Genomic DNA, 26765 nt, shown 5'->3' on the forward strand with positions numbered 1-26765 from the left:
GCTCCAAATGTGGACGTTCTTCGGTGATACTGACATTTTCCCCGGATTAGTCTGGGGCTTCTCTACCTCTCTTAAAAGCCTGAAAACCCTTGAAAATCCCCCAGGATATGATCAATGATGTCATTCACATACTAGGCAACAGCTGACACTGAACTTTCATTTTCCTGTCTGCCAGCCAAGGCAGATTTTATTCCCATTTCTCAGGTCAATCAACTGAAGCCCACACAATGTCCACAGCCTGCTTGCCTGGGGCCACGGGCTGAAGCTTGGGCATGGCTGAAGCTTGGGCACGGCTGAAGCTTGGGCACGGGGACTTCAGGACTTAGGGTCTCCTCTCCCATCTCCAACAACCTGATTCTTCTTTTTTTTTTTTTTTTCAATCATACTCGGCGATGCACAGGGGTTACTCCTGGCTCTGCACTCAGGAATTACTCCTAGTGGTGCTTGGGGGACATATGGGATGCTGGGAATAGAACCCGGGTTGTCTGCGTGCAAAGCAAACGCCCTCCCCACTGTACTATCGCTCCAGCCCCCAACAACCTGATTCTCGCCAGGATGAGATTTCCTTATGCCGATGCTCTCAGGACACCAAAGTTCTAATGCGGAGAAACCGTCCCGCCCCCCCACTCCATACATGCTCGCGTGTGCCCCCCTGCTCCCATCTCTGCCCATAGGAGCGCCCCCACATCAAAACCCCGGCCACGTGAGGCGGGAGTGACAGCACAGCGGCCAGGGGCTATGCCTTGAGCACGGCTGACCCAGGTTCAATCCCCAGCACCCCCACAGGGTCCCCCGAGCCCACCAGGAGTGATCTCTGAGCACGGAGCCAGGGTTAGCCCTGAACACTGCTCAGTGAGACGACACCCCCACACACCCTGAAAAGAGGAAACAGCGCCCCCCACCCAAAGAAAAATCAAACCCCAGCCAGAGGCTGGCCTGGGACCCTCCTGCGAGACATCGGGAGGCTCGTACCTTCATGGGCGTCCCCGTTTCGCTTTTCCTGCATTGCAGCCTCGAAGTTGAGCTGGAGGATCTTGTTGAGGACCGTGACCCACTCCTCCATCTCGGCCTCGCTGTCGGCCGCCAGCAGGTAGCTGCTCTTGTCCTGCATCTTGAGCTCGAAGGCAAAGCGCCTGACTTTGTTGTTCTGCAGTGAACGAAGGACGGAGGGAGCGATTCAGGGGAGCCCGAGGGGCTCTGCATGGGGCCCCACTCGTGGTCCCGGGAAGGGCCACACCCTGAGATCCACTGGGAGTGGCTCCATCACCACAGCAACGGGATAGAAAATTTCCTTTGGCCACAGCTGGTAGAGTTGAGGGCTTGCTCCTGGCTCTGTGCTCAGGGGGCGCTTCTGGCGTGGCTGGAGAAGCCAGGCGTGGTGCGAGTGACCACACCAGGCGCCGTGACCCCTGGACTACTTACTGTTCCAGCCTCAAGGAAACATGGGTTTTTGTTGCTTATTTTTGGGGGGAGCCACACCCAGCAATGCTCCTGCCTAACTCCTGGCTCTGCACTCGGGACTCACTCCGGAGGTGCTCAGAGGAACATGTGGGATGCCAGGGATCGAGCCCTGGTGGCCGGGTGTGTGTAAGGCAAACACCCTCCCTGCTGAAACGATCGCTCGGGCCCCTCAGTGAAACACATCTGACGGGGTCTGGGACAGGCTTCACGCCTCCTTATTATGAGTGTCCACTGGCATTCTGGACCAAGCTCTTTAGAAATGCTGAGTCCTGGGGCCAGACCGATAGCACAGCGGGGAGGGCTTGGCCTTGCACATGGCCGACCAAGCTTCGATTCCTGGCACCCATGTGGTCCCCTGAGCATGCCAGGAGTGATTCCTGAGTGCAGAGCCAGTAGCAGCCCTGAGCATCACCAGGTGTGACCCAAAAGGTAAAAACAATTAAAAAAAAAACCCAAAAAAGTAGAAAGAAAGAAATAAAGGAAGGAAGGAAGGAAGGAAGGAAGGAAGGAAGGAAGAAGGAAGCAGGCAGGTAGGCAGAGTCCCTCCCAGTAACACCCTGCCTCTTTTTCCTGCTGTCTTTTCTCCAGAGTTAAAAAAGGAGAGTTGTGGGGGCCGGACGGCACCTGGCAGTGTTTCGGGTTTATTTCTGGCAGGGCTCAGGGGACACTGTGGAGTCCTGGGGACCAAGCCCAGGTGGGCCGCGTGCAAGGCGCACACCCTACTGTGCATCTCTTTAGCGCCACTCCCCAGAGGTTGATTCTCCCACCCGACACGTGGCTTTGTCTGGGTGCCCCTCCAATGGGATGGGGCCGAGATTGGATTTGACTTGATTGCCCCTCAATGCCACAGCCCGTGTCCCACGTCACAGCCTGGCACGGGGAGGGCCCTGGGAAGCACGTGCATGGTGAACGGCCCTTCCTACCCGAGTTCTAATTCCTCCAGCATCTCTTCCTAAGGATCCCACGTGACGTCTTTAGGTGTTTATTTCCTCCTGTGGGATTTGGGGCCAAGGCAGTGGCAACCAATGTGTGGGGGCTGACACCGGGGCTGGGAGGAGGCCACGGGAGCTGCAATACACTTATAATACGCACAGGCTCACGGCCACGAAGGCTGGGCCGCCTCCAACCCCAGCCATGAGAGGCGATGACCATCGCACAGTGAACAGACTTGAAATCCGTCACTGGAGGGGCATGGGGCGAGGTATGCCATTGGCGTGACCCTTCCGCGCTGCTCCCAGAGGCCACCCAGAGGAACGGACTGCGTTGCTGCAGTTTAACACCATCCAGTTTAACACCAAGTGAACATGCGCGCACGGAAGCCAGCGTGCCCGTGAGCGGAGTCTCCGGCCCGAGGAGCTGGCCCCACAAAACCCATCATTCTAGGACAGAGCCGCAGAGCCACCAGTCAAAATGCAGTTGCTTTAGGGGCAAATTCAATGATCCTGGTGACTGCCTCCATTGTGAGGGGTTGTCAAGGAGACTCTTCATTAACCACAGGGGCCCTCTGTATGCCCCCCCACGCCCCCCAACAGCCTGAATGATGCACAGTCTGAGGTTCCTCAGGCAGCCTCTGACTAATTGGACTGTTTGTGTCTGCGTGTGCCGTGCACAGTGTGAAAAAAAAAATGCATTTCCAAGCTAGGAAGCAGAGAGCCCAGTTGGCCGTCCACGCGAGACAGATGCTGGTTCCTTAGCTCAGTTCCAGTGCACCTCTCCCCAACTCCGAGCTGGTCTTTGTACTTTCAGGCTCAATTTAATTTACTTGATTCTGTGTATTATGTTGCCTCACTAAATCACTGCCTTAGGTCATCCTATAAAATGGCAGGGGAGTGGGTGGATGGATAGATGGATGGATTGATAGATGGATGGGTAGGTGGGTGGATGGATGGGTGGAATGGACAGGATGGATGGATAGATGGATGGAGGAAGGGTAGATGGATGAATGAACAGGTGGATAGGTAGACAGGTGGATGGGTGAGTGGGTAGATAGGTGGTTGGGATGGACAGACTGGATGGATGCATGGATAGATGGATGGAAAGATGAGTGAACGAATGGATGGAGGATGGGTAGATGGATGGATGGACAAGCGGTCAGATAGAAAGGACAGGTGGGTGGATGGATGGGTGGGTGGGATAGACGGACGGATAGGTGGATGAATGGATGGATAGGTGGATGAATGATGGAATGAATGGAGATGGGTCGATGAATGTGTAATTTGGCGATTGGGTGGGTGGATGGGTGGATAGATGGATGGATGGGCAAGGGATATTTGGATAGGTGAGTGAATGGATGAATGGATGGATGAGATGGAATGATGGATGGAGTTGGCCCCAGAGAGCCCCAAGAACAGGCGTTTGAGCACCTGTAGTAAGCACAGGCAGGAATCTTGCTTATTGCAACAATAGCAGAAAAGGGACGGAAACGAGAAAGAAAAACCAAGGACTTCCAATTAACCTGCTTTGGTTGGTTTTTATTTGTTTTGGGGGCGCTCGGGGCTTACTCCTGGCTCTGTGCTCAGGGATCACTCCCTGTGGCTCAGGGGACCACATGGTGCTGGAGATCAAACCCAGATCAGTTGCCTGAAGGCAAGCACGCTCCCCACTGTGTCACGCCCCCAGCCGCCAGCCGCCAGTTCATCTCTACGGCCTGATTTTCGGGGGGGCATGAGATGAATACACTCAATTGTTATGGATAATTAAAAATAAACCTAAAGGATAGTTTTTTAATTCTGATATCACAGGCAAACTGAACGTTTACCGTGAGTTAGCCTCGTTCTAATTCCTTTACATGCACGAATAAGCCCCTCAGTACTCAGACTCCTAAGGGGCAACAGAGAAAACTGAGGCACAGGGAGGTCAAATAATGTCTCCAAAGCTCCATAAGTAGAAGTGTTCGAAGCCGGTCTGATCTGAGACGCCTTCTCCTGCCACCACTTCACTCTGCCTTGGGTACAAAGATGAGCTCACGTGTCATTGCCCAGATGCTGGGAGCTGCTCAGACAATCCCCAGTGGAAACTCATCTGCTCCTCACAGATACTTGATGAAGGAGACCTCACTGTCCCCCACGTGTCACACACCAAGAAACTTTGGGAATAACGGATCCAAGGCCTGATGGAGGGGAGAGGGCCATGCTGTGTTCTAGGCACCAGAGGCGGGAGCTGGAGTGACAGCATAGCGAGGAGGGCACTTGCCTTGCACGTGGCTGACCCTGCACCTCACATGGTGCCCCCCAGCCTGCCAGGAGCAGCCCCGGGACAGGGGGACAGGTGTGGCCCCCACACTGAAAGTCACACCCAGGAACTCACGCACCCCTACTTATTCCAATGTATTATGTGCCCACCTGCTAAAATGTTGAAAGAGAAGGGGATGGAGAGACGTGACAGTGGGTGAGGTTGACCCAGGGTTCATCTTAGCACCCCATAAGGTCCCCTGAGCCCCATCAAAAGTGATCCCTCAGCCAGAGCCAGGAATAAGCCCTGAGCACCCCTGGGTGTGCCCCCCACCCCCCAAAAAAAAACCAAAACAAAACCCAAAAGTAAGTGACTAGAAGGTTGAAAAATGGACCTTTACTCATTTGTAAGCTAGGTGTTTATCCTGACCACAAACACTGTCACTTGGGGAAGCGTGTGCGGAGGTCGGCCCACACCGCAGGGCTGGGGGCGGGGCCTGTCCCGTGCCCACTCACCGGGATCACCCCCATGCACGAGTCCAGGAAGATGGAGCCCTTGGGCTCCTTGGAGATCTTCTCATCCTTGTAGAAATTCAAGTTGTACGATCCGTCCCCAAGTTGAATCAGGTGGAAGAACCGTCTTTTAAATGACTGAGGGAGACACAGACACAGACACAGACACACAGACACACACACACACACAGACACACACAGACACACACACACAGGCTCTGTGTGAGAAATGCAGCGTCCCAGACGCCCAGCTCCCACACGCCCAGAACACGGCTCGCCTGGCTGCCCGCCCTGCCTGCCCTCCCCTGGTCCCCTGACCATCTGTCCCAGGACACGGCCCCCGGGCCAGCCACGGAGCCGAGAGCTCCCCACCCGCCCCGTGGGTGCCAATCCAGGCCCCACCCGGGACAGATGCTCCTCAGTCTGGCTCCCACACACAGGCAGGCGGCAGCCAGGGGCGCCCTCCCCGGCCTCTGCCTCTCCCACAGCTGCTCTCTCCCCTCCACCCCTGCCGCCACCCCTCATCCATCCTTTCCTCTCCGTCCTGTGCCTGGGACTGTTTCTCAGCCGCACAGCCCCTGCTGGTTTGGCCTCCCCCCGTATGCACCCCCCTCCCCAGGTCTCCATTTCCCCATGAACCCCCAGTTTCCCCCTGACTGGACTGTGGCAGTGGGCAGTACCCCCAAGAGCAGCTCTGGCTCAGCACCTCCCCAGGGGTTGGAGGGGGTGCAGCTCCGTGAGACCCCAAATGCTGGTGGGTGGAGGGTGATGTGGGGGTCGGGGGGGTGGGGGGCTGAGTCCAGCGATGACCAGGGAGGCGTCTGGCCTGCCGAGGTCACTCCTGCCGGCTAGATGCTCCGCATTCCTCCTGAGCGTCAGGGCCGTGGCTTGGGGCAGGGGGAGGGCAGGGAGGGCCCTTACCCGCATGGTCACGCTGATGGCGCTGTTCATGTTGCCTTTGTGCAGCCACCCGTGCTTCGTGATGCCCCCCTTCTGGGAGCCGAGGGACGCGGCGTCCTAGGACACAGTGACCCCACGCTCAGGCTCCCCCTCGGACCGGCCGGGAGCTTGTCTGCCCCTGGGGGAAGGTCAGCCCCTCACCACGGCTCACACCGAGCCCCACGGCCCCCCAACCCCCTGGCAATGGGGCCTGAGTCCCCCACACCCCCAATCTCCATCCATGCGGCCGGCGGCCAACGACCCAACAACCCAGACCACACCCAACGGCGACCTGGGGTTCAGGGAAAATATTTTCCAATCACACTCCCCGGAGTCCGAGGACAAAGAAAGCAAAGTCCTGGAAGCCTTCCCAGAGGCGCAGTTCAGGGAAAGGTGAGCGGGCAGGCAGGGAGCGGAGAGGAGAGGAGGAAAGAAAGGGGAGAGGGAGCAGCAGCGGAGGGGCACAGCTGGCCAAGCCCGGGAGGTGCCCAGTCCAGGTCTAAGGAGGTGGGCAGGGAGGGGAGGGGAGGGGAGGGGCCGTCGCAGTCACAAGTGTCTTTGGCATGAACCCGGCGGGGCTCTGAGGGCTGTGGGCAGAACCCGGATGCAGGGGCTGGGGCTCCATCCCGGGGACCCCCAGGAGGTGAGGCCCAGCAGCGTCGGAGAGGCACCCCTCCCCCCTCCCCTCCCCAAGATGGCAGGTGTGGGTCTGGCCACCCAGCAGATGAAACGCCCCCTCTGGGAAGCTTCCCACCACCCCACCCTGAGCCCCGGGCCGAGGCTGCTCCCAGGGGCCCCGCTGAGCCTCACACAGAGGCGGGCAGGGGGAGGAGAGGGTGCGAGTGGGCGCCCTGAGACCCCTCCCCACCGAGCTCCTTCCTCCTGCTGTGCAGGAAGCCGCCTGACTCAAAGACCCCTCTGGGCTCTGCCTCTGGCCGTGCCAACATCTGCATGGACACGGACAACGGGACCTGCCGCTCAGCCTGTGAGCGCGTCACACCCACGGCTTCTCGTCGCGGGAGGACCAGCACCAACTCGAGACTCGCGCGTCACTCCGTGGACGCGCCGCCTCCAAAGTGGCTTTGAAAATAAACTTTGCGGCCACTGCTCGGTATTGTTACTCTTCAGTGGTTGGTGACAATTAAAACATAAAATTATGTTTTCCAATTTTTCTTGGCTCACACACTAACTCCAGGAGCACAAGAAGTGCAGACAGGGTCTGGGACCTTCGAGGGTCTGGTGACCCCACACCCACTTCTCTGGCCATCCTCATGGCTCCAGGGGGAGGGGGAAGGGCAGAGGCTGGAGGGCCCCGGGCTCCTCCCAAAGCCAACACAGACACAACAGCCGTCTGCAGCCTTGGCCCTGCTGGAAGGTTTCCTGTTGGAAAACGACCTGCAGGGGAGGGGCAGGAATCCCGGGACCTTTCAGCAGCGAAGCGGCATCTTGGTCGGGCCTTTGAAGCTGATCTCGGGACAGACAGACAGCGCCCGGAGAACACGGGGCGCCGTCTCCGCCCTCCCACAGTCGGCCCCGGCGACATTCCAACTCCCGCCCGGGCTTCGGGGCGCTCCTCTATCTGCCCAGGGCCCGAGCCGGCCAGCACCCCCCTACCTCATCCTTGTCGACCTCCTCGTCGACTTCGTAGACATGCACTGGGAGCTTATCCAGCTTGATGGCTTTGCTGGAAGAGAGAAGCAGCGAGCTGTATCCCTGGTTGGACCCATAGGAAATCAGCCCCTTGCGTGTCCGGTGGGGGGGGGCATCCAGTCCCTGCTCTCCCGGGCAGCGACCCTGACCCACGCCAACCCGACACATTCCGTGGAAAAGGGGAGCAGGCCTCGCTGGGAGTTAGCCCAGAGCGTTCTAAAATGGGAATGTTCGGACATCCTTGGAGATTCAGCCCAGTAACTCCCAGGGGGTCGTTCCTGGGAGAAAATGGCGAATGGGGGGGTGGGTGGGTAGGGGGGTGTCCCAGTATTTAAAGCACCCGGGACCCCCAGTGTGAGCGAGGATGGAGTTAGCAGGACCAGGACCACACTGGGCAGCACTGGGCTCCCTTCTCCACCTCCTCTCCTGGGGGGCTCCCGGGCTGGTGGTCTCTGACCTCCTCACGGCCTGCGGGCTAGCACAGCGAGGTCAAAGGTCCTGGGAGGGGCAGACGCCAGAGTCCGCTTCCTTCTGCTTGTGAGTTTGGTATTTGGGCCACTCCGGGGTGGCACTCAGGGATCCCTCCCACAGGGCTGGGGAACCCAATGGGAGGCGGAGGGACCCTCGGGTGGGCTGCACGCAAGGCAGACGCCCCCACACCCTACGCTTGGGCCAAGAACCTTGTGTCCTTCATCACCAAAGTCCCCCACGCTCTCGGGCTCAAGTGGGAAAACTCGTCACTGTGCAGAAGTAAAGCACCGGCAGGAAAAGGTGCAACGTCAAGTCCTTGACTGTCTCGCGGTCAGCGCCCCTGGAGCAGGGGACAGCAGGGAGAGGACCTCGGGAGGGAGAGGCCGCCCAGGGCCAGTGGGGAGCACCAGGCAGGCGCCGAGGGGTGTGGGGAGGACCAGGAGGAGCTCGGGCGGCTGCGCTGGGGAGTGTGACTGGCCGAGGCTGTGCAGGGCCTGGACAGCGGGAGGGAGGGACGGGAGGGCGGCGGAAGGGTGGGACAGGGTCAGGGAGCGGCTGAACCACCCAGGAAGGAGGCCGCTCAGCGTGCCCACTGCAGGGTCTGACACTGAAAGGACTGGAACAGGGTCACACCAGGCCATGCGACTCCCCTGACAGTGGCCGTTGGCCCCACTGTTTCCGGGTGGGTCCTCTCCCCCAGGGCCCCGGGTAGCCACCCCCCCACCCCCGGCCCGGCGGCCTGCAGACAGCGCGAGCTACACGCTGGCTTTGGGGGTATCCGAAACGGCCTGAAGTGCTCTTTAATTTACTTTCTTGTTTGGTTGTTCCTGGGGTGGGGGTGGGGGGCACAGCTGGCAGTGATAGGGGATCACTCCGGGCAATGGTCCCACACGGGGTGCTGGGGATGAAGCCAGGGTGAGCTCATTCAAAGCAAGTGCCTTCATTCCTATCTAACTCCCTGACCCAAGTTTACTTAAAAAATTTTTTTTATTCAATATGCGTTTTTTTTTTGTCTCTTAGTGTTTTTTTTATGGGTTTTTTGGTTGTTGTTTTTTTTGGGGGGGATGGGGAGGGAGGAGGGTGTTCAGGGGTTACTCCTGGCTCTGTGCTCAGGGCTCAGGGAACCCTATGGGATGCTGGGGATCAAACTCAGGTCCGTCACATGAAAGGCAAATGCCCACCTCGCTGTGCTATCACTCCAGCTCCTTAAATAGTTGAATTTTTTTTTAAGGTAAAACACATTGTATTGTATCTTTCCATGCACTCACATTTAGTTTTCTATTCCTCACTGAAAAAATACTGTGGGCCAGAGAGACAGGCCAGTGGGTCAGGCGCTTACTCCTCATGGGTTCCGCCTGGGTTCAATCCCCAGCACCCTACAGGGTCCCCCAGGGCTAACCAGGAGTGGTCCCTGAGAACAAGACCAGGAGTAAGCCTGGGCACCCAGGGGACAAAAAAAAACACTCATTTGCTTTTTTTGTCAGTTGTAGCACTGTAGCATTCTTGCACTGTCATCCCGCTGTTCATCGATTTGCTTGAGCAGGCACCAGCAACGTCTCCATTGTGAGACTTATTGTTACTGTTTTGGGCATATCGAATATGCCACAGGGAGCTTGCCAGGCTCTGCCATGCAGGCAGGATATTCTCAGTAGCTTGTTGGGCTCTCCAAGAGGGACGGAAGAATCAAACCGGGTCGGCAGTGTGCAAGGCAAATGCCCTACCTGCTGTGCTATTGCTCCAGCCCAATCAATGGTACTAAAAATATCAGTGGTACTAAAGTAAATTAAAATCACTGGACATAATTAAATCAGGCAAGGGCTTATTGCCGCAGTCCTAACACACACAGTCCCTCCCTGCTAGCCATCACGACCCTGCTGCTTCCTCGTCCCGCTGGCACAGTCCGCTCTGAGCACCACCCAAGTCCATCTGAGTTGCAGTACCAAGGCGCTGCCAATGTCCTACCACCACAGGACCCCTGATGGACATTTGTCACCCATGCTTGAGGGTTTGAGGACCCCTCCCCCCTAAAGCACGGCGAGCCCGCAGGCCTTCCTGCTGAGCCAACACCCCGGACTCACTTTGGAAGCTGCCGGAACTCGCCGGAATAATCTTCATATTTGTAGTTCACCAGGAACCAGTCCGAGTTGTAGGTCTTGATGCACTGCAAAGGGGGAGGGCACTGAGAGAGCGAAGGGACAGCGTGCGAGAGGGCAGGAGGAAGGCGGTCGCGCGGTAGGGGCCCACGCGGAGACCCAGACAGCGCCTGCGCGGGTCGCAGTCTGCTCCCGCCTGACACCGCATCACGACCGAGGGGGTGCCTGGCGCAGGGGGTGACCGTGGTGACCTCTTTTTTTTTTTCTTTTTGGGTCACACCCGGCGATGCACAGGGGTCACTCCTGGCTCATGCACTCAGGAATCACCCCTGGTGGTGCTCAGGGGACCATATGGGATGCTGGGATTTGAACCCGGGTCGGCCGCGTGCAAGGCAAACGCCCTCCCCGCTGTGCTATCACTCCAGCCCCTGCGGTGACCTCTTGGTCTGAGAGCAGATGGCATGCCATGTGCCACTCCTGACTTATAGGACATTTGCCTTGCACACGGCCTACTGGGGTTCAATCCCCGGCATCCCATATGGTCCCCCAGCACTGCCGGGAGTGATTCCTGAGTGCAGAGCCAGGAGTGACCACTGGGCATCACCAGGGGTGACCCAAAAAGGAAAAAAAAATTTAAACAGGGTGCCAAAGTGATAGTCCAGGGATTAAGGCACTGCCCTTGCATGCAGCCGACCCTGGTTCCAACCATCATCCCCTCTGGTACCCACAGTAGCACCAGGAGTACCTCCCTGAGCACTGCCAGGTCTAACGCAAAAAGCAGAGCAGAGGCCAAAGCAGCAGTACAGAGGGTAGGGCTGTGCTTTGCATGTGCCCAGCCTGGATTCTATCTCAGGCATCCCATACGGTCCCCCGAGCACTGTCAGGAGTCATTCCTGAGTGCAGAGCCAGGAGTCAGCCCTGAGCATTGCAATGTGTGACCAAAAAAGTAAAAACAAAAACAAAGAACCAAAAAGCAGAACAAAATATTTTTAGACATTCTGAATTTGGTCAAATATCTCAATAGAAACTGAACTGTAGGATAACATGGGTTTGTCCTTTCTGTCTTGCCACAGGGAGCTTAGGTTTACTGGGTTGCTCCCATCACAGTGCTCCCATTCCTCTGCGTTTATTTGTAACTTCTTTCTTTGTGCTCTGTTAACTTGTAAATATTGTTTTTCTCTTCCCCTTAAGTCCTTTGCATAGTCAATTCAGAGCAATGTCCTTTTTGTATGGACACAAGAAGAGAGTTAACGCTATGCTCTTATAACTTGGGAGTTAATGACTCTGAATGATATTTTCCTCCTGGGCATCTGTTTTCTCAAGTTAAGCTTCAGTTGCCCTTACTTCCTAGTACCCCCAAAAGCAGGGTCCCGACGACGGACTGGATGGTCCCAGGGCAAGCGGTGAGCTATGTGCTACCCTGGCATCGAGATGGGCCTGGCCAAAGTGCTATAATGCTTAACTTTAAGTTAAGAGCTTGGTCATGGACAAACTCTGTCATGATCCAAAAAGTAGTAACTAGATTCGGACCCTGCTAGGGTTAGGAAAGATTAATCTGGCCTGAGCACTGTAGTCTGAGTCTTGTGGCAAGATGTTCCCAAGAGAGCTGCCCTACAAGCCTCAATGTATCTCTTACTGTGTCCATACAAAGATAACTAACATTAAGATGTTACTTAAGTTACTGGACTAAGGAGAAGAGGAATACCCCAGGTGATGTTTCCGCCCTTGAGCCTGATGGGCAGGCAGGAAGGGCTTTCTTATGTTGATTTTGCCCAGAGTGGTAGGAAGGAGTCGGGAGAGAGCAGGGAGCAAGATGGAGTGCAGAAAGATGAGCGGGAGAGACAGGAGGAGACGGGAACGAGGGGCAGCGTGAGACTAGAATGGGGGGCTCAGAGAGACTGGAACAGCCCCGTGGGGAGAATGGAATAAACGGCAACTGAGGCGTAAGCTGAGAGAACAGATGCCCAGGAGGTAAATATCATTGAGAGTCCATTAACTCCCAAGTTACAAAAGCATAGCACTAACTGTCTTCCTGTGCCCATACAAAAAGGACATTGCTCTGAATTAACTATGCAAAGGACTTAAGGAGAAGAGAAAAACAATATCTACAAGTCAACAGAGCACAAAGAAAGAAGTTACAAATAAACACAGAGGAATGGGAGCACCGTGATGGGAGTAACCCAACAAACCTAAGCTCCCTGTGGCAAGGCGGAAAGGACAAACCCATGTTATCCTACACTAAACATCGTATTTTACTGGATCTTTGCTTATGGAATTATCGATTCCTCCTCGTAGGCAAACTGATTGGTGAACATAGGTAAGTCTTCAGTTAGAAAAAGAACAGGTGGGACTGGAGCGATAGCCCAGCGGGGAGGGCGTTTGCCTTGCATGTGGCCGACCCGGGTTCGATTCCCAGCATCCCATAGGGTCCCCTGAGCACTGCCAGGAGTAATTCCTGAGTGCATGAGCCAGGAGTAACCCCTGTGCATTGCCGGGTGTGACCCAAAAAGCAAAAAAAGAAAAAAAAGAACAGGTAAAAATATCCTTTATTCCCTTTTTTGTTTTTTTAATGAAAGAGCACTTCCAGAAACAAAATTAGAACAGCTCTTTAGTTCTAACCCAAGAGCACCTGGAGGGAAGCCAGCACCCAAGGGTGGGCGGGGTGGGGGGCGAGGGGGGGTCATGGGTGTGGAGAAGCAAATGCCCGGTGGTGGGGCTGGGGGAGAAGCTACTTGCTTGCTTTCTGTCTCCCTTCCTTGCCTCCCCCCTCCCCTCCCTTCATTCTTTTCTCCCCCCTTTTTCTTTTTTTTGCTTTTTGGGCCACACCCAGGAGTGCTCGGGGCTACTCCAGGCTCTGCACTCGGGAATGACCCCTGCAGTGCTGGGTAGAACCCGGGCTGGCCCCGCGCAAGGCAAGTGCCCCCCACCCCACTGTGCTGTCCCTGCAGCCCCTTCCCTGCGGTCCTGGCTCCTTGGCACTGCAGGACACTGCTCTTGCCCCGGGCACGGCCGGCGGCGGGCACTGACCGGGGAGCCGCCCTCTGCCTCCATCACCTGGCTGCCACGGATGCTGGGCCCATCCGGAACAGAAGCCCCCGGGCCCATGCACGCGATGCCCATCCCCACGTGAATGGGCGCCCGGGGCCCGTCAGACAGCGCCACTGAGGCCCTCGCCAGCTGCGGCCCAGCTCCTCACAGAGGCCCGTATCCGGGCGCGCGTGGCTTCGTGTCCGTGTGTCCACACAGCCCAGCGCGCGTCTGTGCAGGCGCGACGGCTCCGTCTGAGGCTCCTCAAGGGTGTCGCTGACACACCAGGAAAGGGGGGCTGTGTGCATGGAAGCGTCTGTGTGTGTAAGTGAACGTGTGTCTGAGTGTGTGTGAGTGTGTTTGTGTGTCTGCATATACGTGTGTGTGCATGCATGTGTGTGCTTGTGTGCACATGTGTGTTTGTGTGTGTACATATAAGTGTGCTTGTGTGTGAAAATGTATGTGCATGTGCGTGCCTGTGTGTGTCTGTTGTGTGAGAGTATGTGAGTGTGACTTTATATGAGTGTGTGAGTGTGAGAGTGTACTAGTGTGTGAGAGTGTGTGAGTGTGTGTGTGTGTGAGAGTGTGTGTTTATGAGTGTGTGAGTGTGAGTATGTGGGGGGGAGGGGGACCACTGAACCACAGGCGCATCAACACCCACTCACAGGCGTGTTACCTCTGTCACGAACAGGCTCTGCGCGTCCTCCTGGGCGCTGGCCGGCACGGTGGAGCAGATGTAGCGGCCCTGCCGCCGCAGAATGGCCGTCTGCAAGGGAAGCACAGGCAGGGCGGGTCAGAGCAGAGGGCGCGGGGTCCTGCCCGCCCGGGGGCTGGCCCTGGCCCCTCGGTCAAATGCCACGCTCCTGCGAGGCGCCTGCGGGTCACCAACCTCCCGGGACTCTAGATGAAGCCCTGTTTGAGTTGGGGACCCTCGGGCCGGCCCCTCTGGGGCACCACCCACCCCGCGGGCAGGGCAGACGCCCCCTCGGGAGTCCTGAGCACCTTCTCCCCATGGCCAGGGTGGGTCCAACTCCTCTCCACTGCCTTTCACTTGCCTTGAGCGTGTGTGTGTGTGTGTGTGTGCACTTGTGTGTGAGTGCATGTGTGCATGCTGGCATGTGCGAGTATCTGTGAGTATGTGAGCATGTGTGCGTGAGTATGAGTGTGTGGCCGTGTGTGCGCTTGTGAGTGCATGTGTGCGTGCTGGCATGTGCGAGTGTCTGTGTGAGTGTGTGAGCATGTGTGCGTGAGTATGAGTGTGTGGGCGTGTGTGCGCTTGTGAGTGCATGTGTGCGTGTTGGCATGTACGAGTATGTGTGAGTGTGTGAGCATGTTTGCGTGAGTATGAGTGTGTGGGCGTGTGTGTGAATGTCAGAGTGTGTTAGTATATGTGTGTGTACATGTGTGTATATGTCAGTGTGTATGAGCATATGTGTGTGCATGTGCTTGTGTGTGCACGTGAGTGTGCACATGTGTGTACACTAACACCACATAATTCTGACCCATTCAACTGTCTCCAAGCCCACAGCTCAGGGCACCCAGCCCCTCCCCTGGGCCAGTGACACCCACCCATCCATCTCCCTCGCCTCAGAGATCCTCTTGCTCACTGCCAAGTGCCTAAGAGCACAAAACCTGGCAGGCCGGAGGTGCCTGTTGCCCTCGCTGACAGTCTGTAAGGGGGACGCGTGCCCCTCCAGAGACACAGCGGTGGGCTTCAGCGAGGAGCACGGCAGACCGTCCCCCCAGACTAGCCCCGAGCACTGCCCGCCTTTCAGCCTTGGAGACGGGACGCCGGGAGACCCATCCCACTCTTCCTGGCTCCCGGGGCTCTGCCTGGCGCATCTCTTCTCGCTCCGGCTAGCGGGACTCTGACCCCAGCCCGGGACCCCCACCCCCGCCCAGGCCTGGTATCTCTGCCAACGCCATTGCCTGTGTCTGTCTTCGCCCCGCTTCCCCGACACACTCGTCTCTCCCGCGCTGAACGGTCTCTCGGGCCCTGATCCCAGGGCGAGGGGAGGGGCCGCACGGAGAGGAGGGAAGGGAGAGCAGAGTCTGCGCCCCCCGGAGTCCCGGGGGAGTCTGCAGGAGGCCCCCCAGGCCCGGGGCTTGGTTTCTTGGTGAATGGCAGAGAAGGGGTCCCTCCACGCCGGCCCCCACAAACGGCCGCTGAGAGGCCCGGGGGTCAGCACGGAAGCGCCTCGAAGCAGCACAGTGGTGCTCGGCCTCGTCTATGTCGTCCGAGCCGGGGCTGAAACCGGGAGGGAGGCATCACCGAAGGAAGGAAGGAAGACCTGTCTGTCCCACCCACTGAGCGCCTTCCCGGCCCACAGGCCACGCTCCAGGGGCTCCGGGCCACTTGCTCCAGTCACACAGGCCGGGGCTCAGCAAAAACTACTGGAGGCCACTGGGGCCCAGCGAACAGTGCTCAGGGGACCCCTCGGGATCAGGGGTTTAACTGATCTCCCACGCCTGATGCACGTTTTAGAGAAGGGTGTGTTTCGTAGCCTCACGTTCCGCAGCCTTATTTCGGTTTATTTGGGCCAACTAAGATTGGGGGAGGGGATTGGGCCACACCCACCAGTGCTCAGAGATCGCTCCTGGCAGTGCTCACACCCGCCAGTGCTCAGAGACTACTTCTGGCTCTGTGCTCAGGGACCGTCTACAGTGCTGGAGATTTCAACGATGAGTTTGCCGTGTGCAAGCCAAGTGCCTTCAACCCTTGCCCTGTTTCTCCAGCCCCAAGATTTTTTTTTTTTTTTTTTTTTTTTGCTTTTTGGGTCACAACCCAGGATGCTTAGGGATTACTTCTGGCTTTACACTCAGGATTACTCCAGGCGGTGCTTGGGGGACCATATGGGATGCCGGGGATCGAACCCGGGTCGGCCGCGTGCAAGGCAAACACCCTCCCCACTGTGCTATTGCACCAGCCCCCAAGATTATTTCTTTTTAAAAATACTACTTTTAAGCTGTTGGGGCTGGGATGTGGTGGAAGTGACAGAGAACATCATGTGTGTGTGTGTGTGTGTGTGTGTGTGTGTGTTCTCTGGGGCCCTGTGCCCTGTGTACCCCCCCAGGCCCCCCCACCACAAACAGCACAGAGAATGGCTGTGAAAACACTCAGGCCGAAACCTAAGGCCCCCTCGGCCCATTTCCCGTCACGGGGATGGGAAGAGACCGATTACAGAACTTTCCTGGCGGAATTACCAACGCGAGCAAGTTTCCTCGGTCACACTTTCCCAAACACCCCTGTAAGGTGAGAAAAATAATAGGAAACAGATTCTTTTTTTTTTTGGATCCCCATGGAATTGAGGCCCAACTGCGGGAGCTGGAAAATGAAAGCAACTGCTGTTTGGGTTCGTCCCCAGAGGGGGAGTCAAGTGGCACCTCACGGTGGTCTGGCTGGCAGAAAAATCACCCAAAGGGGAGTCCAGGGCTCCAGAGCACTGCTTGGGAGGTGCCCTTATACCACCCCCCTCGCCCCCCCTCCCCAAAAAAGGCTCATCACAAATATAATCCATTTGGATCGATAGCACAGCAGATAGGGCATTTGCCTTGCACGCAGCTGACCCGAGTTCGATTCCTCCGCCCCTCTCGGAGAGCCCGGCAAGCTACCGAGAGTATCCCGCCTGCACAGCAGAGCCTGGCAAGCTCCCCGTGGCGTATTCGATATGCCAAAAACAGTAACAAGTCTCACAATGGAGACGTTACAATGGTGCCCACTTGAGCAAATCGATGAACAATAGGACAACAGTGTTACAGTGTCCTTAAAATTGGCTGGTCAGGGGCCAAAGAGGTAGAGCAGTGGGTAGAGCTCTTAGTTACACAGCTGACCCAATTTGATCCCCGGCACCCCTATGGTGCCCCGAGCTGGCCAGGAGTAAGCCTGGAGCACCCCCCAAAACCCAAACCAAAATCAAACAAAACAAAGTGGCCACTTGAGTCCGCCGTGCGTGTCCCCCAGCTGGCCTTGTTGCCACCTCGAGTCCTTTTTCTCTTGCACACAGCTCTGATCATGCTTGAGTTGGTTGCTTTCGGGGGACGAGCCTGCTCTGGACGTGCCCGTGTTCCCACCCCAAAAGTGGGGCCTGCTCGCCCTCCCCTTACACTAGGGCTCGTGTCCCCAAGGGAACGAAGAGCAAGTGACACCACCCTTTCTACACGGGTTGCTCCACCTTTCTCCTACCCAGGCACTTTTTTTTTTTTTTTGGCTTTCTGGGTCACACCCGGCAATGCACAGGGGTCACTCCTGGCTCTGTACTCAGGAATTACTCCTGGTGGTGCTCAGGGGACCCTATGGGATGCTGGGAATCGAACCCGGGTCGGCCACGTATAAAGCAAACGCCCTCCCCGTTGTGCTATCGATCCAGCCCCCAACCCCGGCACCTCTGACCTCCTTTCCTTCCTGTGTCCCCCATCTTACAAGCTGACCCCCTAATTGAGTGCTGGGTCCCGCTCCTTTTACGGAAATTTCACCTGTGGGCCCCTGGGGATTTCCCGGGGCCCAGGGGAGAAATGGGGTGAGTCTCCCGGGAACCGTTGGTGTGTGCCCGCCTTCTCAGAAGCCCGCCACCTCATTCACAGTCGACCGCCCAGGGTTTGAGAGGCTCAAGCCAGCCCGAGAGGTGTCCCCCCAGATGCCGGGACGCCTGTCACGACGGCCGAGGCAGAGTGACGCACGCCACCTGCTGCCAAGGCCTCCCGCTCCTCGTCACGCGCTTCCCCTCGTGACCAGAGAACGCACGGACAGGCGGGCCACATGCTCTGACGGCTGACTAACCGGCCCACCCCGTGCGCTCTGCGAAGGGAGAGGACGGTGGGCTCTCGCCTGGGGCTCCCTGCTGCAAGCCCCTCTGGTCAGGCTCCCCAAGCCTGTCTCTGCAAAGCTGAGATCTGACGCACCACGTGGCTGGCCTCCAGGACCACCCTCGCGAGGTCCCATCCGAGATCCTGTCCCTCTCTGACTCCACCATCCGAAACTCTCCCGCCGGCCCGAGTCCTTCCTCCGTCAGACGGGTGTCCTCGGAGGGCTGTGGACAGGTCTTTCTATTTGTCCCTCTGGACTAGGGACTCAATAAACGTTTAAGAATGAATGGTCAGGGGCTGGAGTGATAGCATAGTGGGTAGGGCGTTTGCCTTGCACGTGGCCAACCCGGGTTCGAGTCCCAGCATCCCGTAGGGTCCCCTGAGCACCGCCAGGAGTAATTCCTGAGTGCAGAGCCAGGAGTAATCCCAAAACATAACGGGTGTGACCCAAAAAGCCAAAAAAAAAGGATGAATGGTCAGTGGAGACAGAAATAGGGCCCTACAAGGATCACCCGATCCCCGCCTGCACGTTCACCCGGAGTTCTCTGGCGCATCATGGAGACTGCCAAGGGAGCAGCTGGCATGAGTGAATGGTCAATTTTAATTTCTCTGTAGATTCTTTTTTTCGAGGGTGAGGGGGATTAAAAGTCACATCCGGGTAATAGTCTGCTGAATGCCGAATCGATTCACATTACGTTCTGTAGTTTTATTTGTCTGTCTCCTAACAGAGCCCAAATCAATAGCAGGAGATTCATGCGCCACAAATGCCAGAGACCGTCTCAAAAACAAAACTAATTTTCTTTTTCTGTCGTGGTGGTATTTTCCCCCTGCTTTCCTGTTGGAAAATCTCGTTCCTTTCAAAAAACGGCTTTATCTGAGCTTCATGATTGTCACTATCCAGACCTTCATGACAGGGAGCCGTGTCCCTGGGTTTGGAAATCAGTGACTTCCCCTCACTAAGGACGCTTAGTGGCTTTCCACTTGCGCGAGGTGGGGCAAAGTACTTCACACGATCAAGTGTGACAGGGTCTGAAAAGTAACCCCAAACTTAGCATCTCAGAGATCCATTGGGAGGAAAAGAATCTCACGGCACAAAATGTGACTTAAGAATAAAAGAATAGAGGGGCTGGAGTGATAGCACAGCGGGTAGGGCGTTTGCCTTGCACGCGACCGACCCGGGTTCAATTCCCAGTAGCCATATAGTCCCCTGAGCACCGCCAGGAGTGATTCCTGTGTGCACAAGCCAGGAGTAACCCCTGTGCAATTCCGGGTGTGACCCAAAAAAACAAACAAACAAATAAAGAAAGAAAGAAAGAAAGAATAAAAGAATGGGGCCGGAGCAATAACACAGCAGGTAGGGCGTCTGCCTTGCACAAGGACGACCCAGGTTCGATTCCCAGCATCCCATAGGGTCCCCTGAGCATCGCCAGGAGTAATTCCTGAGTGCATCGCCTGGTATGACCCAAAAAGCAGAAAAAGAAAAAAAGAATAAAAGAATGACTTCTAACTACTCTCATAGCCCCTTATTTATTGGAGGTCAGAATGACGAGATTAAACACGGGTCATCTCTGACCCACAGAAATCCTAAACTTAAAGGAGTAACTAGAAAAAAGGGAACTTGGGGATGCCAAGAAAAGAGAATCTCTGCCTGCCGCCCAGGAATGCACGAGAGCCCCAGAGCACTCTTTAGGGGAGCCGGCTTGTCTTCACAACACTGGTGCCGGTGAGTACCACTGGTGGCACACACCTGAACACACAGCATCGGCGTTTAACATGTTAGCAGAACAGAATGTGGAGGAAAGAGGTAAAACATGAAGAGTAACATCTACAACTCTCTCCTGGAATAACACATTTTAACTACACACACACACACACACACACACACACACACACACACACACACACACACACACGTTTCTTTCCTTGTAGTTGAGAGAATTCCACTCCACCCCCAAACTGGAGCCACTTGAAATGGCTGAGAGTGACACGGGGGCGTGAGGTGCAGGGAGGGGGCCCGTCTCTCCCTGAGCGACTCCGTGCCCCACCCCTGCCCTTCTTGCTCCATCTCTCTCTGCGTCCCACGAGGCCCTCCATGTGACCTACTGCCGCCCTACTTCTGCAGCTTCAATCCCCGCCCCTTTCTCCTCGTGACATCCATCTCCCCCCCCAGCCTGGCAGGGGCCCGTCCCTCCATGCCAGCCAGCTGGCCAGCGCCGGGCCTTCCCGGCAGCCTGGGTCCCCAGCTGCTGGCCCTAGCCCTCCGGGCACGGAAGCACCTTGCTGAAGGAAAAGCATCTGAGAAAGGGTTTCGGAGAAAGAGGGAGAGACCAAGGTCTCAGCCGAACCTGGACTCCGGACTAGCAGCGTCCGGGGGCAGGGGCTGGAAGTTTCTGACTTCCCACGTCCCAGAAAAGAGCGTTCCGGGATCTCCACGTTCGAGGCGTGGCTTACACACCCCACAGCTCTGCAAACTCGGAGCTCTGCACTCTCAAGGTGCATCAGTCTCTGATTCCGACAAAGGGTGCTGGAAGTAACGGAAGCAGCGAAACAAAACCCACGTCACGAGCGGAGTGGAGCCGTGCACGGCTGGCTGTGACCCGTCACCCTCTGACCCCGCTCCGCTGGCGTTGTGTGTTTGCGCTGATGAAAGGGACTGTTGGACTAAAACCAGGGAACGTTCACCAGAGCCACTTAGCAGCGGCTGAGGCGCGTGGAGGCGTGCCCCGGTGCCACCTGGGTTTCTCCAACCCTCGCGGGGCAGTTTGATGACTGGCTTTACAATGGCACTAAACACTAATAAAGCAGGCGGCTCCATAAAGCAGGTTCCCGGGGGCGAGGGGAGGGGAGGTGGATCCCCTGGGTGTTAAATGTTTATGTTTTATGGCGTTTTAATGAGAAGACGGGAACAAAAGGCCCGTCCTTCCCTGGGGGCCACGGGAACAGGGGCTGGGGAGGAGACACAGTGGCCACACCTTTGGCCCCTCCCAGGGAGCACAGGCTGGGCGAGTCCCGGCACAGCACGGAAGAAACCAAAGCATCAGCCGCTCCGTATCCCGTGGCTTTGAGCAGAGCTCCAGCCCCTCCCCCACAACCGCGGAGGCTCCCCGGGGACAGGAGGCCCTTGTGACAAGGAGTGACCTCCGAGTCCCTCAACTCTCTCTCTGTCCCCTGGAGGCCCGGCCAGGGCTGCAGAACCTCCCCGACTGGCTGCATCTCTCTCTGGGCTTTCCGGCACATGCATGAACCCAGATTTGGGGGCCAGAGTGATGTCTGTGTGACAGACTAAATAAAGGGCATCCCGGGGGTGTATCTGCCCCTCTCCAAAACAGCCAGACCCAGGGGGCGGGAAGAATCAAGGGCAGAAAGCCCCGGTCCTGCCTCCCGCCCCTCCCAGTGCCCCTGGCCTTCAGGCTCACACACACGGAGCGGGCACGAAGATGCAAGCGTGATCCGTCTCCTCGCCGTCTGTCCCTGGCTCCCTAATGAGGCTGGGGGCTGGGGTGGGGAGGGGGAGCTGGGGGGCTGGGGGCAGGTCTGATAGCCGGCACCTCACCTACTGACGCTGGGTCTTCCTGCAGGGAGGGAGGGAGGGCTGCAGGCCACACAGCTGTCTCAAGGCTGACTCCTGGCTCCGTGCTCGAGGATCACCCATGGGGGGGCTCGGGAGACCCCAGAGGGAGGTGCCGGGGATCAAACTGGGTGGGCTGCATGCTGGCAAGGGCCCTTCCCGTGCCATGCTCGCTTTCAGGCCCTGAGCACTATCCAGAAAGCGCCAAGAAGTGAAAGAAAGGACCCAAGGAGGGGAGAGAGGGAGGCAGGAAACGCACAGAAGCAAGCGGGAGACACCGCAGTGACAGAGACGTCGACGCAGCAGACCCTCTACCCGACACAAGCCCACCACGAGCCATGGGCCCCGCCCCTCCTGTGTCTTGGCGGTTCCCTCAGCAGCCATGAGGGACCCTCACCCAAGGGGGCTGCTGCAGGCGGGGCGGGAAGTGTGACTGCCACCGGGCTCTCAACGGAATGTGCCCTGCACGGGTCACTGCACCGGAAAATGCAGGGTGCACCTTAGGACTTCAGTCACTCCCGCTGGGTTCCCTGCAGACGGCCCGGCCCCAGAGACCAGCCATGGCCCCAGAGATGCAAGCCACAGGGCAGGCCACCTGCCCACGCCCCTCCTGCCAGGAGCAGCCGTCCCAGGGGCGGGCAGGGGAGGGTCAGTTACCCACTAGGGTGCCACCAAGCCAGACTGGGCACAGCCCCATCGCCTTCTGTTCCGAGGCTGCGCCCGACCCCACCCCGCCCCCGCCTTTAGAACAGATGAGGCAGGTCCGAGCGGAGGGCGGTGACCAGGTCTGTTGGTGCCGCTCAGATGCTCCTTTCCGCACCCCAGAACCTCCCCTCCCCCTCCAGCTCAGGGAAACGGCCTGACCTGGTGCCACTCGGTACCAGCCCTCTCTTAAGCACAGTGAGCTGAACCAGCTTTGCACTTAATTGTTCACAAGCATCAGTAACAGGTAAGTAGATGCAGACCAGTAGGGATTTAGTTTCTGGTGTAAATAAGCTACAATTCAATTAAGGAGCAAATGACACTGACAAGGCAATAAGAAGGATGAAATGTTTCTAAATCATATTATTTCCCTGCGACTTCTCTAAATAGGAGGGAGGGAGGGAGGGAGGGAGGGAGGGAGGGAGGGAGGGAGGGAGGGAGGGGGAGAGAGTGAGACAGAGAGAAAGGGAGAGGGAGAGAGGGGAGAGAGAGAGGGAGAGGGAGAAAGAAAGGAGAGGGAGAGGGAGAGAGAGAGAGGAGAGGGAGAGAGGGGGGAGAGAGAGAGAGGAGAGGGAGAGGGAGAGGGAGAGGGGGAGGGAGAGGAAGAAACAGGGAGAGAGGGAGGGAGGGAGAGGAAGAGGGAGGGAGAGGGGGGAGAGAGAGGGAGAGGGAGAAAGAGTAGAGAGAGAGGGGGAGAGGGAGAGAGAGGGAGAGAGGAAGGGAGAGGGAGGGAGGGAGAGGAAGAGAGAGAGGGAGAGGGAGAGAGGGAGGGAGGGAGGGAGGGAGGGAGGGAGAAGGAGAGGGAGGGGGAGAGGGAGAGGGAGAGGGAGAGGGAGAGGGAGAGAGGGGGAGAGAGGGAGAGAGGGAGAGAGGGAGAGAGAGAGAGAGAGAGAGAGAGAGAGAGAGAGAGAGATCCATGTGATCCCATTTCCATGGGAAGCCAACAAGCTCTGAGCTCACAGATCCAGAGCCGGTCGGGGTGGAAGGCTGGGCTGAGAGCAGACATACCCGCGGCCACCGAGAGAGGAAGTGGGGAGGTGGGTCCCCAGAGGAAGTGGGTCCCAGGGAGAAGTGGGCCCCGGGGAGGCAGTGGGTCTGCGGTGCGGTGACTCGAGCTGGCCAGGTGTGGGGGGAGACCCTCCTGCCCCGCCTTGGGGATGGGGTGACTGCGGGCTGCCGGGGCTCACAGAGCAGCAAGGCACGGCCACGGCCGGCACCTGGAATCCCAGACAGCGCGAGGGCTCGGGGGGCGCCTGCCTTGCCTGCAGGAGGCCTGGGGTTGAGCCTCAGTACCGCGTGGACCCCTGACACTGCAGGGACCCTGGCACACTCCCGGGTCTCCGCGGCCCACCTCACGCTCAGCAGGTGCACGCAGGCCCTGGCCGGGCCATGGGCTGGGGGTCACCAGGGCCGCGGTGAGGCCCGCCTCTAGGTCCCCCCAGCCCCGGGGGAGGGGGACACTCCGGAGCGAGGGGGGGGGCAGGAGTGGCCACGGGACGGCAGGGCCGGCAGGGCCCAGAGTGACGGGGCCCGGCAGGGGCGGGGGAGACAGAGAGGTCGGGGGGCAGGGGGCAGCCACGGTCACCACGCAAGGACAGACCCGGCGGGGCAAGGCCGGCGCCGGGCGGGGACAGCAGTGCGGGTGCTCTCGGCTGTCCACTCCCTCCCCGGGACCCTCGAGCCCAGACCGCCCCTCCAGGGGGACTCGGGTCTCTCCCCGACAGGGAGCTCCAGCCCCGCACCCTACCTCACCCCAACCGTCGCTGCAACTCCCCCTCCTCACTGCGCCCCCTCAGCGCTGCTGCCCCCCATTCCCCTCGGGAGAGAAGACCACCCTGGCTACCAACACCCCCACCTTACACTCACTCTCTCACACAGACACACACTCACACACACACTCACTCACACACTGACACACAGATAACTCACACTCACATTCACATACATACACACTCACACTCCCACACACACTCACACACACATGCTCACACTCCCACATTCATACTCACTCTCACTCATACATTCACACACTCACACTCCCACATTCACACTCACACACACATTCACACACACAATCACACTCACACACTCACACTCTCACACACATTCACACACTCACACTCCCACATTCACACACTCACACTCTCACACATTCACACACTCACACTCCCACATTCACACACACATTCACACTCACACACACACTCACACACTCTCACATTCACACACACATTCACACACTCACACTCCCACATTCATACTCACACACACATTCACACACACATTCACACACTGTCACACTCCCACATTCACACAGATTCACACACTCACACACATTCACATACCCACACTCACATTCACACACTCTCACTCACACTGACACACACACACTCTAACACAGATAACTCACACACTCACATACACATTCACATACATACACACACTCTCACATTCCCACATTCTTACACTCACACATTCACACACACACTCTCACATACTCATTCACACTGACACACACACTCTAACACAGACAACACACACATTCACACACATACACACTCTCACACTCCCGCATTCACACAGATACACACACACATATACTCTCACACTCACATACTCTCACACACTCTCATACACTCTCACACAAACACTCACATACACTGTCACACACACACATACACACACACACACACACACACACACACACACACACACACCCTTCCCACTCTCCCAACCCCTCTCCCTCTCCCTTCCGCCTTCCAGCCCGGCTGTCGCCCCCCCTCTGCTGCCACACGCAGGAGAGGCCCACAGAGGCTCTGGTGCCTCCCGGCCACCGGGGACACTTCTGGGGGCAGCCCGGGCCCTCCACAGTCCTCGCGCCCCGGGCTGCTCTGGTCAGCTGAAGCTGTCTGCACTGCCCCATCCTCGGGCTCCTGGGCCCCGCCCAGAGCTCGTGAGAACAAGGTCCCCTGGACTGCGGGGACGCCAGACACACCAGCCACTGGCCACCAACTTCTGCGGCAGAGCCCGACTCCCATCTCGGCCCTCACCGCCTCGTGCGGCAGGAGCCTGTGGGCCGGCACCAGGACCGGCTGGACGCCTCGCCCTCTTCAGCTCAGCTTCTCAGCTAGTTCCGTGTTTGCTCGGGGCTCTGTGCTCAGCCAGGGGATCACTCCTGGCAGTGCTGGGGGTGGAGGGTGGGGCCAGGAACCAAGCCAGGCCTGGCTACCTGCAGGCCAAGGCCCTGAACCCTGACGCAAACCCTCGGCTCAAGCCTCGGCAATATGATGATGTGGGGCTGAGTGATAGCACAGCGGGTAGGGCGTTTGCCTTGCACGCTACCAACTAGGGTTCGTTCCCCGGCATCCCATAGGGTCCCCCAAGCACCGCCAGGAGTAATTCCTGAGTGCAGAGCCAGGAGTAACCTCTGTGCATCGCCAGGAGTGACCCAAAAACAAAAAAACAAACAAACAAAAAACATGATGATGATGATGATAATGATAAAAATGATGGCGGTGTGCCACCATTTTCTGCAAACGACATTACATGAACTAGAACTAAAAGCTCTCATCTCCTAACGCCTGACCGCTACCGACTCAGAAACAGATTATCCAGGTTGTTCAGGCCCATCAGACCCGACACATGAACCAATGCCCAGAAGCCTCCCTGTCCACAGAAACAGTACGTGGCCGGCCACTCGGTTCTGGCACTGAGCACTTCGAGGAATCTCTCCAAAGAACGCTTTTCAATAAAAAAAGCCCCAGTTTTGACACTATATTTTTGGCAGCATACAATAAAAATCGAGGACAAAACATGAGGAAAAGCTTTTTTTTTTTTCCTTTTCTTTTCAAAAGGACAGACGGGAAATGAGCTCAGGGCCTGAGGCCCTTTGTCAGGGCCCGGCTGGGCTTCCGCCCAGGTTGGGGCTCCCAGATCACTATCGGTCTCTGGGGGGGGCACAGGGGGAAAAGCAACAGAGGAAAAACTCATCACCAGGATGTTGTTTCAAGGGGAACTCCTCCACACAATGCCGAGAACCCCCGAGGGCCCCACCCCGTAAACACGCCACTGAGTCAGAATTTCTAGGATTCCATCGCTCCACCATCTCCGCTGCGTCTCTGCCTCCGTGAAACTTCTCTAACCCGACGCTGCTCGTTGGTCCCGGGACCCTTCAGCACGGCAGGCCGGGAGAAGCTCCTTCACCCCGCCCCGGGGCATCGTAAGCCCAGAGACCCTGTTCTGTGGGGGTGCAGCCAACGCTCCACTTCTCTCCCGCCCATAAACGCTGACCCCAGGTCCCTGGTCCCTGACCACATCTAACATCTGTGAAATATAAATACGCGCATACGTCGCCTCTGTCTGTTTCTT

The 26765-nt window shown here is 57.5% G+C and overlaps 1 protein-coding gene across 20 annotated transcripts in view; it reads right to left on the reverse strand.

Annotated features, from left to right (window-relative positions):
- DOCK9 (dedicator of cytokinesis 9) overlaps positions 1-26765 on the reverse strand; it is a 237162-nt gene that overhangs the window by 99250 nt on the left and 111147 nt on the right. For all 20 annotated transcript variants that reach the window (XM_055146277.1, XM_055146257.1, XM_055146246.1 and 17 more), the window contains exons 3-8: positions 14001-14090; positions 10283-10365; positions 7698-7767; positions 6066-6161; positions 5148-5282; positions 973-1147 (exon numbers count right to left, since the gene is read on the reverse strand). In XM_055146277.1, the coding sequence (XP_055002252.1) occupies positions 973-1147; positions 5148-5282; positions 6066-6161; positions 7698-7767; positions 10283-10365; positions 14001-14090 (649 nt within the window). The remainder of the gene's footprint in view (positions 1-972; positions 1148-5147; positions 5283-6065; positions 6162-7697; positions 7768-10282; positions 10366-14000; positions 14091-26765) is intronic.

The sequence above is a fragment of the Sorex araneus genome, chromosome 1 (assembly GCF_027595985.1).
Source record: "Sorex araneus isolate mSorAra2 chromosome 1, mSorAra2.pri, whole genome shotgun sequence".
Taxonomy (NCBI): domain Eukaryota; kingdom Metazoa; phylum Chordata; class Mammalia; order Eulipotyphla; family Soricidae; genus Sorex; species Sorex araneus.